General features: G+C 38.3%; 3 protein-coding genes across 10 annotated transcripts in view; 2 read left to right on the forward strand and 1 right to left on the reverse strand.

The window, feature by feature from the left end:
• LOC139970087 (uncharacterized) overlaps positions 1-15698 on the reverse strand; it is an 853056-nt gene that overhangs the window by 330504 nt on the left and 506854 nt on the right. The gene's annotated exons all lie outside the window — the stretch shown is intronic.
• The window catches only part of LOC139970058 (uncharacterized), a 354811-nt gene that overhangs the window by 137920 nt on the left and 201193 nt on the right, over positions 1-15698 (forward strand). The gene's annotated exons all lie outside the window — the stretch shown is intronic.
• The window catches only part of LOC139970044 (uncharacterized), a 103348-nt gene continuing 91336 nt past the window's right edge, over positions 3687-15698 (forward strand). The window contains exons 1-2 of the mRNA XM_071975636.1: positions 3687-4172; positions 4388-5883. Coding sequence (XP_071831737.1) covers positions 4148-4172; positions 4388-5883 — 1521 coding nt within the window. The 5' untranslated portion in view covers positions 3687-4147. The remainder of the gene's footprint in view (positions 4173-4387; positions 5884-15698) is intronic.

Genomic DNA, 15698 nt, shown 5'->3' on the forward strand with positions numbered 1-15698 from the left:
TCTCCTACTCTATAAATTACCGACCCCTCACTCTATATAGTACAGTCCCTTACTGTATAAAGTACAGTCCCCCGACTCTATAAAGTACAGTCCCCCTACTATATCAAGTACAGTCCCCCTACTCTATACAGTACAGTCCCCTACTCTATAAATTACAGTCCCCCGACTCTATATAGTACAGTGCCCATACTCTATAAAGTCCGTCATCCGTATCTGCTTCTAACTTAATCAGTAGGAAGTTTTAACCCCCCTCCCCCCCCCCCCCATAAAAAAACACACACAAACACAGCTTTCATATCCTCTGCACGCCACTGCGCTTTTGCACCATACTATGGTCTAACTGGAGCATTGTAAAGTTTTTTGAATGAAAGAAAAGTGATATTCTCATTTTTCTCAAACGATTTAGAAATTAATTGGACAATATCTAAACCTTTTCATACAAATACGGGGCATTGATGATGACTTTAACTATAACTGAGTTCTTCCGTTCATTGAAATCCTGTCTTACTGAAGTCTATCAACAACAAAGAACTGGCAGGAACGATCAATTTGAATAGAGAAAACATTTTTTGGTTCTAGAACGGGACTCGAAACACGGACCCTTGCAATCCTAATGTTACTTGTTAGAATCTCGCTCTAGCTCCTTAAATCTACACACTATTTTGTCAAATTGTTTATAATTTCTTTACTTTTTCCATATTAGTTTAATGAACAGCGGTTTAACGTTTTTTTTTCATAAACGAATCTATAGTTTCTTTTCAAGATATATTCAGAGTTGTAGTTTCATTCACACAGTTTGCGTGCTTTACATGCATATTAAGCACATAGGACAAAATACATCGGAAACTTACAATGTTTGCGTATTAGAGTAACTGAGAGCAATGCATTTACGTACATTAGGTACCTTTGGACGTCTGATATGACAGAATAACCACAACAAGGTATAAATATCAGATATGAATTGTATCATCAAATAAAGTCTTTGATTGTGTAAACTATAAAACATGAACTTTGAAACCAGTTACAACTATAGACTGATTCCTACCGATATCTATTTAGCGTCCAGGATCGTATGTTAGAACGTCACATGACCTACACGACGCCATCTTGTCAACTGGATGTTCTTTATACCTGTTTCCGTCTGTTCTACTTTCGTGATTTTCGTCAGTTATTTAAGGATTAAAGGATTCTAGACATAAATTCTACTCTGGATGATAAATCTACAAAGTGATGATCGTACTGGTAAGTAACGTACAGGAGACAGTAATGGTGTGAAGCTAAATTGAAGGGAATAATTTTGAGCTCATGTTAGTCAAACTCTTATTATGTTAATCCTGGTTATTTATAAGTTCATTCATGCAGCTACAACATATCTCTTCCAATCAGAACATGTGCTATCATTTCACTTTATTGCTGTCAGACCAGAACATAAATCTACTAACAGTGAGTCCTGTCCAAGCAGACATTTAGAATTGTAATAATTTCATAGCAGGCCTTGCGCCTTTAGGCTTTGTTCTAAATTAAATGAATGAATCGGGATTAAAATCTTTTATAGATTCCTCAAGGTATAGGCTTATTTTCAGCTTGCAATAATATGCATGAGAGATATGCAGTTGTCTTACTTTCTATTCGTATGGAACATGGCATACATTATGTGGGAAATATATTGACCATTGAATAAGTTTTACAAAAATCTAGTGGGAAGTTCATAGAACATGGTCTAAGTTAGGCATATATGTGGGAAGTAAAGAGAATAGTGAATAAGTTAAAATAGACTCACCCGGTGGGAATGTGGTTCTATGATCTCAGTTGAACCACGTCGAAACATTACAGTATTTATAAACTCTACAAACTTCCTGATAATCGGGAAGAATATTAATATTAAAACAATAGAATATACATATTAAGTTGAAGAATTTAACTGATTTTTAAGATTTTTTGTTTTGTATCATAGCAATCACGTGACTGATATTTTTGCTTTATCTGGGTGACCAAAACAATGCATGGTAAATGTTATTTTACTGAAATTATTAGAGAAATATAAATCATGTGAGATTCAAACTAATATAGCTCATTAAGAACCGTTACAATTATTTTCCTCTACCCGAGGTCTCAGTCGTGCCGCTTAAAGCAGCAGTTTAACTTAGGCTAACAATTTTAACCTGGTAGGCTGATAATATACACAAGTATGTGTATTGATAACAGTGGGTCATCTTTCTCTCTAATTTCATAAAATAAAGATTACTGATAGAATAAATAATGAACTTAACTTTATCCTCAACGATAACACTTCGTCATGTGCACGCTTTATATTGCTATATTATACACATTAAAGACTATGCACTAAGATTCGTTTAATCGTTTCTGAGAAGCGGTGAAAATAAATAAGTAAACTATAACTGTCCCTGTCTATCTGCTGTCTCTTCTGGTGCTGCCTTTCTACATCATCCGTCTGTCCTGAATACATCTGAGAACCCGTAACGTTACAATATCTACACTCTCTTTTGTCAAATTGTTTATAGTTTCATTGAGTATTTTCATATTTGTTTACTAAACAGTAATTTTACGTTGTTTCCAATTTCGTAATCGAATCTGTCGATTTCTTGTCAAGACATATTCAGATAAACAAGTCATTAATAACATAGGCTATTTACTGTTATACTAAACATGCCAATCCATTAATAACACAGGATATGAACTGGTATACTAAACACGTCATTAAAAGCACATGCTATGTACTCATATACTAAACATGTTATTAATAACACAGGCTATGTACTGATATAGTAAACACGGCATTAACAATACAGGCTATGTACTGATATACTAAACAAGTCATTAAAAACACATGTTATGTACTGATGTACTCAACACCTTAGTAATAACACGGGTTATATACTGATAAACTAAATACGGCATTAATAATACAGGCTATGTACTCATATACTAAATACGTTATTAATAACACAAGCTATGAACTAAAATGCTGAACACGTCATTAATAACACTAGCTAATATGTAATAATATACTAAACACGGCATTCATAACATTGGCTATGTACAGTTTTTAGACGTTGCTCTGTAAAACGAACTGACTTGCACTTTAATACAAAGTGTTCTCGAACCTTTGAAAAATTTACCAGCAACTACAAAACAATGCAGCATTTGACGTTTAACGGAATAGGAATGATGTAATTATTAGATTCACTATTTTATTCATATAAAAAAAAAAAAATTCGATGGGCAGGAACTGTACTCAAAGGACTCCTTCGTCATAACAGATATACTGAATGTCCATGTCTGTTTCAAATGACATCCGCTTAGGAATATCATACGTTGTACATTATGCGTACATTTGGTATCGGGCATGTTGCTGTAATAAATTATTTTTCAAATTATCACCGTAACGATAATGCATCGTGATATACGTTTTCGTATATGCCAGTCGCAACTGTACTTACCATGGAATTTCAACTTCTTTATATGGCATACAATCAAAGGATTTTATTATGTAGTTGAGGTACTGTTACGTCATTGCTTAACACAAGGCTATTTCAGGAATGTTCCTATTCAATTGACAGGTGGACAAACCTGCATATGGACTCGTAACAACACAATCAATGATTAGATGAAGACATGAAGAGCAAATCGTAAGTCAGCTTCAGTCGATTTATTTCTCTCTTTAGGTTCAACGAATTGGTAATTCAACAACAGATTAACCATTGTTACCTTCTTTAACTATCTTGTAAGAGATATTCCGGTGGGTGGATACTACTATTTTTTAGAATATTACATTATTTGCGCTTAAGTAATTTTAATGATTGTAACACGTAGCATAGAGTTAGGCATCATAGGGGTGTTGGTCTGAAAATTGTCTTGGTTTCACTTTGTTATGTACTAATCATTGCACCTCCTAGGAATAAAATATTCTTTCCCAACACATTTTCTTTAACAACATATTGAACCAAACCATATGCAACATCAAAACAATGCAGTGTATATCTTGACGGTTAACGGGACGATGTAATTATTTATATTCCCTATTTTGCTCACATTTTTAAAGAAGAAAAACAGATTCTCGGAAACGATGGGCAGGGGCTGTACTCACACTACTCCTTTACGCTTCGTCTGAAGTAAATCCGTGACAATGGAGCTGAATCCTGATCTTCAAGGTAGTTGCCTTTAACTCTTATTTTGCCATTTGCGTATCTTTATTTTCTTTTGGTAAAACATGTAACCTCCTCCCACTCTGTCGTCTTAATAACACATAGAACAGTAACAAAACTGTATTATCAGTAACGAATAAACAATTGAGATTTACGTGTTTCCATGTGTGTCACTAATACGTAACATTTATTAATACATATTGTTTCTGTTTTCTGTTTAGAGAAGAAAATATTTCTGATAGCAGGTCTCAAAAGGACATATAAAGGCCAATATGATGCAATTCAACCCCTACCATATATAAAAGATAGACTTTATTGTGTGGACAAGGTCTTTGTAGAAGGGGGCATTGAAGTTTGTCTGGCACCAGAGCTGACGCGAGGCACCGGAGGATCATGGGAGCGTTTGGAATCTTACAAAAGTATTTATAATGACTTTCGGTTTAAATCCAAGAGACGCATTATACAAGGAGAGCCCGGGTACGGTAAGTCGACGTTAACCCTTCAGCTGGCCTACGATTGGTGCAATGACGTATCGGATTCCCCGATGAACAATGTAGAAATACTAATTCTTCTTCGGTTAAGACAACTTGGAAGTGTAAAGTCTCTCTATAGAGCGATTAAGTCATTTCTTCTCTTCCATGAACCCCGTCTTAGCAAAGATGAGATTGAAAAGATAATTCACAGTTGCTCTTCCGTCCACATTATTTTGGATGGATATGACGAGTATCCTGGCAGGGACAGCAATGATAATGACGATGTACACAAGATCATCATGATAGAACTGTTTGCAGACTTTGATGTAAGCTTAACGACAAGATATCTTCCAGAATGTCTTAGAAAAGAAAGTAAGAGGGCCAAGCTAACAGGATTCGATGACAAAGCTAGGGACGAGTACATTCGCAAGGCTGTAGTAAGTAACAACGATGAGGCAGTGGAAGAAATAAAACAACGGCTCAATGAAAACTCCATCCTTGCTGATCTTTGCCAGGTGCCTCTCATATTCGTGATGTTTGCCCACATGGCTCATGATCAGAGAGACTTCATGAAGTTCAAGTCTGTCACAGAATTCTTCAAACACATGATTAGATGTTTTTACGACCATCTGAAACAGAAATTTGGCGACAATAGAAGCAACAAGTTCTATCTTCATGAAATGGAACATCATGAGCTAGACAAAATAGCTTTCGAAGGATTAAACAAGAATAACCAACAATTGTCATGGATTAAGACTGAATTTCGTCAAAGAGTCGGGCGAGAATCATATGACCAGTATATTTTAATTGGCATTTTGGTCGAAGAAGATGAAGTGAGCGATGATTCTACTGGAGACAATGTGTTGTTTACAACGATGGTCCGTTTTTATCATAAACTATTCTGTGAATGGTATGCAGCCCACCATCTTGCCACTCTTGTAAAGAACGCACACAAGCTCTCCGATATTCTCAGGTTCTTAGATCCATTTGATCTTCAGTACTTGTTTAGATTCGCCTGTGGTCTGGATCCCAATGCTGGAAAGAAACTCATCAACTATTTGAAGAGCTTACCAGGCGGGGATAAGTTTGCCATCCTCTGTATCCTGGAACAAACTGGTGACGTCAACGACATTATGGATTCGGTGAAAGAGCTCTGCTCACGTATCGTTGAGGTAAAGAAAGGCGACAGCGCTCTTCTTCAAAGATCGACTACACAGTTGCTGGAGATTGCATCTAAACATAATGTAAGTTAGCTAATAAATAAACAGCCTTTTACATTTTTTTCCTACACCTTATTTAGGAACTGTTTACTATTTTATAATGGTTTTGTTTTCTTTGTTCTCAAGTCTATTCACAGTCATTGAAAACTATTATTTAAGCCACTTTAAATCATAAGAATGTAGGTTTAAAGAAGACGGATGGTTTTCCTAGCTAATGAATATACAGTTGTGTATTGAGGATAATTGCAAATGATGTCATAGTATATTTAAGCCAATCAGAATAATCTCTGCATGTGCCAAATTGCGCTAAAACTCTTATCATACTGATGATGTATTCATAATATTGAACGTATACTTCAACATAAACACATAGAGTGTTAATTTTTGGAATTTCAGATTCTTCCGTTACGAATAAATAGCTAGTCTTCCAATACTTTAAATAAAAGTTAAATGCTTCAAATGATTGAATTAAACCTGGAACAACAAGACATATATGTTGGAGGAAATTGTCATCGAACCATACTAATGTAGTAACAACCCTTTCTGGGGTGTAGTGTATGGTCATTGAAACATACTAATGTAGTAACAACCCTTACAGGGGCTGTAGTGTATGGTCATGGAACCCACATGGGGCGCACATCCCGGAGGCGATTTTTTTTCCCCAAACAGGTTTGCAATTATGGAGTTTTCCGCCAATCAGATTGCTCGTGACGTCAGCATAAATAATAGGCATCCCTTCAAAGTTCGAAGACATGCACTGAGTTACACACTGACACTTAATTAAGTCTAATTACGGTCAATCAAACGCCCTAACTTTACTTTTAATGCTTGAATCACATGTTGACCTTACTTATGATACATACGCTACATTCTATTGGGTTCGTGTTTACGTTATTCAAGATTTGTGAGCCGTTCTACTGCAATCGGAATTAGTTTCGTGGAATGGGTAGGCCTACATTAAAATCAACTTCACGAGTCTTGAATGAATATACGCGAACAGTTAAGTGTATTCAAGGCTTCATAATTGACGCACCCCCGTAATTGACGCACCTTCAATTATTACTAGCAACGATACAGCAGGCCACCTAAACATTTTGCAGTCAAGCAGAATTACATTTTCCATGAGTTTGAATCCAGTTCAGCTATTTGCTGACGAAATTGTGGAATTTTTTGAGCTTTTAACACCCCCCCCCCCCCCCCAGTTTTGCACGTTTTTGGGGCATTTGGAATCTTACATCCTAAAAATAACCAACATTACCTCAATATGATAAGACTACTCTCTGGGACCTGACTTGTCTGCGCTTAGAGGCTCAGAGCACAGCAAACCGTTCATCTAAAGTCAATGGATGTATACTAAGGCCTGGACTACAGTTAGCTAATCGACGAATGTGTCAATTTAGGGGTATTATAGAACTTGACACGGCAGACATTTTGTGGTCAAATTCTGCTCAATTGTACTGTGCATAAGCACAGAACCTTATATTTTGAGATCATAACATTTCTGAGGAACTACGCGTTGATTGATTTGGATTTTTCCTTGATATACATCTTTGATCAAATCCTTAATTGCGTCAATTATGAGCCCACCATGCTACAGTATGATATTTTTCCGTCACTGCACTGTGTACACAGTAATAATACATATAGGCCACCAGCGCATGTGTGATGTACCCTGTACGAACATTTCACTGTGCGTAGTTATCGATTAATGCCTTCACAGAAAACTTCGATCAAAGTAGATGATCATACCATACTAGTGTGCTCAATATGTCTAAACCAATTCCAAACACATCTACAACGAAAAGCTTTGGGTAATTTTGAACGGGTATATCTTCGTTGCAACGAATGGATGCAGACACTTTGGTTACCTGGAAGTGAAGGTTTCTATCGTGATGACGTAACTTTTCCGACCAATCATGAGCGCCTATTTACACGCAATTGCAAACCTGTTTGGGAAAAAAAAAATCGCATCCCAGAGGGGGGGTGGGGGATATATCCCCCACTTTTTGGTCAAGGGGGGATGGTCTACACAATCATCCCCCCCCCAATTTCCAGTCCGATATAAAAAAAAAAAATAAGTTCAAATTAAAATAAAATGAAATAAATTAAAAGTTAAGTTAAAATTAGGTTAGGTCAAAATACTGAGGTTTCAACCTCAGTACTTTTGCAAGCTGTTCTCACTCCAGGGTTCCATACACTGCAAACAAACAACAACATAATATAATGAATATAGGCCTATGATATAACGAGTCAGGGCGTCAGAACATGTTGAGGATGAAAGGATATGCCTAGCCTACTTGAAGAGCTTGCATCGTGTTGCCGTCTAACACTTAAATATATTTGCTAGCGTTCAAAATTTGAACGCCAGCGTTCACAATTTGAGCACTGGAGCGTAAAGCATTTGAACAGTAGGCGTTCAGGATTTGAACACTATACACATCAGGCGCTCAAAAATTAGGTGTTTCTAAAAAGGGCATTAGATGTCAAAAAGTATTCCACTTAACCACTTAACTTGTTCTTTATTGTAATAAGGCTTTGACGCCCAGGTGCGTTCTATATCGAACGATTATCGGTTACATTTTGCTGTTTGTAGTGTGTATATAAGATTGCAAACTGACGATCACTGATAGCCATTAGCCACCAGGAAGGGATTGTTACAGAGAACCGTCTACATTGACCACAACACCGACTATGGACGGTGAGGCACTTGAGTAATGAACAGGTTTGGACTATGGATGGGGTGATGGACAAAGGTAATAGAGATACAAAAGGTGAATACGGGAGCATGGCAGACAGAATAAAGGAAAGAGGATGCACAGTTCATTATGATTATTGTACCATCTCAACTCATCTGACATGTATTACTTTTTTCATAGATTGAATATTTTCTCAGTTATTGAGGAATTGCATACATGGAATTTATATTTCAAAGCTGAACTCATGCATCCTAAAACACTCCAAGGGGCCGTTTCCGGCCATCCGGGGAGTTTGTAAAGCCTAAAATTTCCATGTACGCTCCGCGCCAACTGATGGTGGTGCTCCGCTTAGTAGTCTACTAATATCACCCCCCCCCCCACTCTTCGGATCATATATGCGCCACTGATGGAACCATACTAATGTAGTTTCAGTGTAGCCTCAAGTCATGTAAGGAGCTATCACCGATAGAGTTGCCTGGTGCAGGGAGATGTCACTGACAGCGAGAGGTTTATGTTATTCACACACTGTTACAAAAGGGTATTCATACAGTAGAATACCGGCAGCCAGGACGTATGCGCTAAGGCGCAATATACTGTAACAGACGTTCATGAGAAATGGTGCACAGTTCTTAAACGAATACATTAGAACCGTGAATCAAAAAGTAAGAGTTAATTCTGTAAAGGGATATCTTCTCTCCTGTTAACGATTCCTTCTGTTATCAAAGTTTGTCAATTTTTTTACTTCTATTGCAATGAATTCTTCAGTGGCTAACCCATTTAGTGTAAAATAAAACCGACACGCTTCAGTGTGTGTACTTTTCTAAGTAAATACACCAAGAAAAGAACCTGGGCACGAAAACCAAACTACCGAACGACTGATCCGCTCTCAACCATAGTCCCCTTGCATAGAGACTGTGACTGTGTGATCTCCGTTGGGTGTGTATTGACCATTCCCCTCGAAAGGGAACACCTAATTATTATACGTTTAATTTTAGTTTTAGTAAATGATTCAGAGCTAAGTCAACTATATATACCGACTTTGTGTATTTGAAAAAAAAGTGAACACTGTGACGTTAATTTTAACCCAAACAACAACAGTTTTTAACCAGTAAACACATGCTTTGATATCAAATGAAGTAACTCTACCAACTTTTAAATTAATTAGAAACATGATGCGCATAAATCAACACAGAAATCACCAAACAAGAATATAACCCGCATAATTTGGGTAGCACTAGTTTATTAATATGCAAATTGAACAGTGCCCAAATATTGTTTGTTGATACAGAACGGTGATAACTTGTAATTGTGCATTCATGCAAAGGTGTTATAATACCCACTATTAAAGACAAATTATTCATTATTGGCGTCATGCAGTTTATAATGCATTCAACTGTTATTCTATATACAACCAATTCTGAGTGTTAATTTACAATATAAAGGCACCTGTTGTATGTCCATAACATCTTATTTTCAAAATGTCGCTATTTATTTACAGGGTCTGTTTTGTCTTTGAGAGAACTCCCTGCTATAATTAGGCAGCTTTTACAGAGAGAGAGAGCTCCCTGGTGTTGTTAGGGAGCGGTCACAAACATAGCTCCCTAATATTAATAGGAGCTGTCACAAAGACGGTTGCCTGGTTTAATTAGGGAGCTGTCTCAGAGAGGTCCTTGGTATAATTAGGCAGCTGTTACAGAAAGAGTTCCCTGGTATTACTTGAGAGCTGTCACAAACAGAGCTCCCTAGAATTAATGAGCTGCAAAAAAAGACGGTTGCCTGATATAATTAGGAAGCTGTCACAGAGAGGTCCAGGGTATAATAGGCAGCTGGTGCATAGAGTATTCCCTGGTATTTTTAGGGAGCTGTAACAAAAGAGCTCCCTAGAATTAATATGAGCTGTCTAAAAGTGGGCTCCCTGGTACAATAAAGGAGCCGTTACAGAGATAACTCCCTGGTATTATCAGGGAGCTGTCACAAACAGCTCCCTGATATTAATATTAGCTGTCACAAAAAAGGATTCCCTTGTATAATTAGGGAGCTGTCACAATGGGTGCACCCTATTATAAGTAGGGAGTTGTCACGCAGAGAGGTCATTGGTGTTACACTAAGCCCCCCCCCCCACCCCCCCCGTCATGATCAATGTTTTGTTTTCGCTGGGTTTATGTAAATATCGAGTGATGGTTTCTGGTAGGCTAAATAAATACGATGAATTGTGAAACATAAGTGACTTTTAGTGAGCGATGATTGATGTGATGTTTGAGTTTTAAATCAATATTCTCATTTGTATCACCGTTACAAGGGAAATATGAAAATAATTTTACCCATTCCCCTCTCCCACGAACATAACTTATAGCTTTGTATTGACTCAAATGTTCTTTACCACTGCAGGTACAAACAAAGAAATGCATATATAACACATACAGGTTGCATTTGCAGAGACCAAATCTTGGAATATCACTCATTGGTGCATATTCCTCAATCGTTTATCAGCTCTTAATTATAATTATGTAATGTTTTATTGCAGATCCTCAAAGTGCTTGTCTGGTTTCAACATTATTGGTGTAATTGTTGTGGTTAATTGTGTCATATTAGGTTAAATTGATTTTTTTTCCTGTAAAAGTGGAGGATGGTGAAAGATGTAACAACGGATTGTTAGAAATAGCTGAATTATACCATTATACCATTGTAATCACTACAGAGGTATTATCTAGGCAGAGTGGTAATGAAGGTTAGGTGGGGTTGCCGAAAGACCCCTGGTTAAAAAACTCTTCCTTTAATAAGATAAATGCAATATGAAATGTATAAAGAATGAGACATAACATTACCATTATATCTAAGATACAATGTGAATGTACGTCATAATTAACACATGGGATTAAATGCATACAATAGCATACAGACTTTACTTTATTAGTATTATTATTATGATGAATTATAAATAAGTTATGAAAATATACTCGATCTTTTATATTAAGTTTAAGACGAAGCATTTAAACAAAAAAAAGGAAACTTTAATACCTTGATCTACAGAGTCAAATAAACGTTAAAGGGCGTAGGAACCGGGAGTATCATTCCGCCCCCCCCCCTGCCCCCGCTTCGCAAGTCAGAAAACCCCTTTTTCATTTCCAAATGAGAAAAAAAAACTCATTTGGAGCACCAAATTGCATCTAAGGCCAGGTGAATATTCAAAATTATTTACAAAATGGAGTGGGTGTTGAAGTGTGCTATATTGCACCAAATTGCATCTGAGGCCACCTGGAAATGCAAAAAAAAAATCCAAAGGGGAGGGGGACACCCCCTCCCCCAGGCCGGGCATCAGTCTCCAGCCCCCACTCAAAAATACCTTCCTACGCCACTGTAAACGTTGTTATTAACAATGAACAAATTAAGATTCAACCATGACATTACCAGATATTTAGAAGACCAACAAAACAATAAAATCCATTTAGAAATCGAATGATGGCTTTTGAAAGAAGGTCCAATACACCCTAGAAATCTCTACCAGACAGGGGAGGAGAAGGTGATATTTCATTCAGAATTTACAACCGTTCTAGTTATTGTAGTGCGCATGCACGCTACATGTATTGAGAAAACTAGCCCGCTCCATCATCCGCATGGCTAGCTTGTGAATGCCGGCTGAACATACACTCTTCATAGCAATCTCAAACTCACAGGTTTGCCACGCAGGAAAAAATCCAGACCCAGATTAGCAAAGAACTGTTGCGGCAAACAGTTAATTCTGCACTGGCACACGTAAAGAACAAAGATCCCCCTGAGTAGAATACTTCTTCAAAACAATACGTAAAATTCTCTACTTTGGTTCGAAATTCTCGAATTGAACAAGATAGGTAACAGTTGAACGTATTTGATTTAAAAAACATCTTGCAAACAAAGTCGCCAGCAACAAATGTTAATCGTATTTTTCCGCAGCGACTCGCGATCGGTGTTATTTGCACAAACAGCTAACCCGTAATGGTATGGTATTATATAATACACACTACACAGTCACAGTTTCCACAGCTAGCTGCTCTGTACGCAGGCCTATATGGCGTATATTACATGTCTTGAATTATGAATCAGGGCCAAGAAATCGACCAAGGATTTTTTAATACACCGGAGGGTGTTACATTTGCTCAATAATAGATTAGTTCTACATTGTATTCGTTAGATTAATCATGCATCAGGCCTTCGGTGTAAATCACCGTATGTTCGTAAAATTTCGCTAACTAGGCGAGGATCATAGAATTTGAAGTAAGGAGAATGACGTCATGCGACATATACCGAAGCCACTCATCGTAATAGTGGCGCTTTGCTTGTACGAGAAGACAATAACGGAGCGTAATACAAACACTAAGTCTTTGACATAACTAAAGTGATAAAGTTGACATTAATCACTCGAAATGGTGATATCGTGCGCCGCATTTGGATGCCAAAAATGTGGCAGTAGTCTGTAGTTCCTAGGTAATTCTTAGGAAGCGATAGTAGAAGCAATTACATAGGTATCTTATTACTTTAGTAGCGTCGTCTGCTCAGCAGCTGTATTAATATTCACTGGACCCTGGATATAGTTAGCCTAGGCCCTAGACCGGCTACGGATGCGATATGACTAAAGCCTAATGACAAAAATGTTAACACCTCATTTTACTTAAAGCTGTATCCCTAACGATAGATCAACATGCCAGAATAACATGAGATGACGGTTATGATGTCCTGGGCTTATCACTAACATTTTAATACAAGGAAAATAGGTTACTATACCCACTTTGCAACATTAAACTGGAAACTACATGCACAGGCTAATATGGAAGTATTACACGAAGGCTATAGGGCGTGTGTGGTAACGGGTTGCATGGGGAGGACGAAGGCATGCTTTTTCACGGCATTTTTCAGGGACAACTATATGACACTATTTGAGTGGATCACTAAAATAATACAAGCAGGATGAAATGTTTGCCATATGCCTCTCAGATACCGGAAATGACACTTTCCATACAATGAAAGTTGCACAAACACTCCACTTACTCGAGTCATTTGAGGAGAGAAGAAAATGTTTTCAAAGTTGGTTCTTACGTCAGGAGTATATATAGTACTTAACACTCTGGTCGCAATAACATGTCTCTGTTGTGCAAAGTACACCTACTCTTTCGAAAAACGGGTAAAATCAAATTCAGTCTTACAAATGATCTGGCTTTTTGGCGTACACTACAAAGCGCCTTCATTATATTTCAAGGCTTCACTGCTTAAACAAGCGGCGATAAACTGTGGCAGCATTCTTCCTAATTCAATTTCTGTGACGAGGATACAGTAACGTTACCATGTTGTTCAAGATGACTAATCAGTGTCCAGGACTGGGTATTCTCTGTCAGGTCCGGAACATGCGTGAGTCGTTCTTTGACAACCGTTAATGAGCTTGGTTGTCCGGATAATATGTGATGGTGTAGACCTAACTTCTTAGCTATATGTCAGGCGATTGCTAGTTAGAGTACTGTTAAGAAATATATCCAACCTTTGGTCTACGTTAAAGGACCAAACGCCGAACTCATTTATTCGTGACCGACATAACGTCAAAAAGGTTGCGGTAATGAAGACCCCTCCATTGAATATCAACAACTAACTAAATTTCACCTTCACCGCGCACTTCAATGACACGTATTTGTCCACAGTTGTTCTATAGTTATTTGGAAATTTGATCACATATGCAGACTGGATGTAACATTTACCTTCCATACACGACATCCGTGTATGTGGCTTTTGCTGATTTTGTGTATCAAGGGTGACCGGACAACTCTCCCTGGACAATTACCCCCCGGAGAATTACCTCTCTGGACAAGTACCCCCGGACAATTCCCACCCAGATAATTACCACCCGGACAATTCCAATCCCAGAACCCCCCCCCCCCCCCCGGACAAATCCTTTCCACTATGCCTTCAACAGTCGACTCCCCACCGGACAATTACCCTCGGATAATTTCCCTCCGGGACGATTTCCCTCCTGGGCAATTTCCCCCGGACAGTTGGCCCACAGATAATTGTCAATCGGGAGAACCCAATTGGGACGATTTTGTAACGCTACTTACCAATAAAAACTGTGAGTGTGTACGATAGTGTTTTATAGTAGCACAACCAACAGGCCCAACTCACCTGAGAAAAAGATAATCGCGAGGTTACTTATACGAACAATGTGTATCTTTGTGCGGATATATTGATTTATTTCCGTTTTCTGTGTGTTAACCAAGGCTGCCCTGTAGAGAGTGACTTTTGCTTCATTATTCCACACATAGGCGTACGAGGCGGGGGGGCAGGGGGGCAGACTGCCCCCCCCCCCCAAATTTCCAGAGGACAAGAAATTCGGGCAAAAGTCCTGAAAAATTCGGGCAGCCTAAGAGGCTGCCCGAATTAGGCTGCCCGAATTTTTCAGGACTTTTGCCCGAATTTCTTGTCCTCTGGAAATATATATATATAAATATGCAGTAGCTTGCCCGAATCTTCTTCAAATTTTTGCCCGACAATTCCATAATTTTCTTTATGTAGCATCATGATGCCCGAATATTTCCGTGTAACACCACCGTAAGCGCAGTTCATCTGGGCTACCACGCTTTTTGCACAATCAATTTTTTTTCTAACTAGTCAATTGTATACCTGGACCAAGGGCGGCGGAACCGAGGGGGGGGCACAGGGGGCACGTGCCCCCCCCCACTTTTCCTCAGGTTAAAAATGTACCTTTTTCGACATAAAAATTGAGGTGCCTCAAGTTAGCAAGAGGCCAGGGAACCAGAATGAACACTCGGGAAGGGCCGTTTCCGGCCATCTGAGGGGTTTGTAAAACCAAAATTCTAGTACGCTCCGCGCCAACCGATGGTGGCGCTCCGCTCAGATAGTCGTGCATACAACTTTGCAAATCCTGGCCAAGCCCGTGACTTTTAATGAATTTCTGTGGGTCAAACTCAAAGTTATTTCGAATGGAAAAAAAATTGTTAAGATATTAACAAGAAAAAAACTGTAATTCGGAAGATTCCTACATTAGCAACTAGCATGATTTCACCTCATTTTGTCTCAAAAGAAAACTTGTTCCTTGTTTCCCAATTTGCGCATTGGATATTGCAGTGCTAGTATGCATATTTTCCTTTGGGGGGGGGGGGGGCG

Source organism: Apostichopus japonicus, chromosome 7 (genome assembly GCF_037975245.1).
Source record: "Apostichopus japonicus isolate 1M-3 chromosome 7, ASM3797524v1, whole genome shotgun sequence".
NCBI lineage: Eukaryota > Metazoa > Echinodermata > Holothuroidea > Aspidochirotida > Stichopodidae > Apostichopus > Apostichopus japonicus.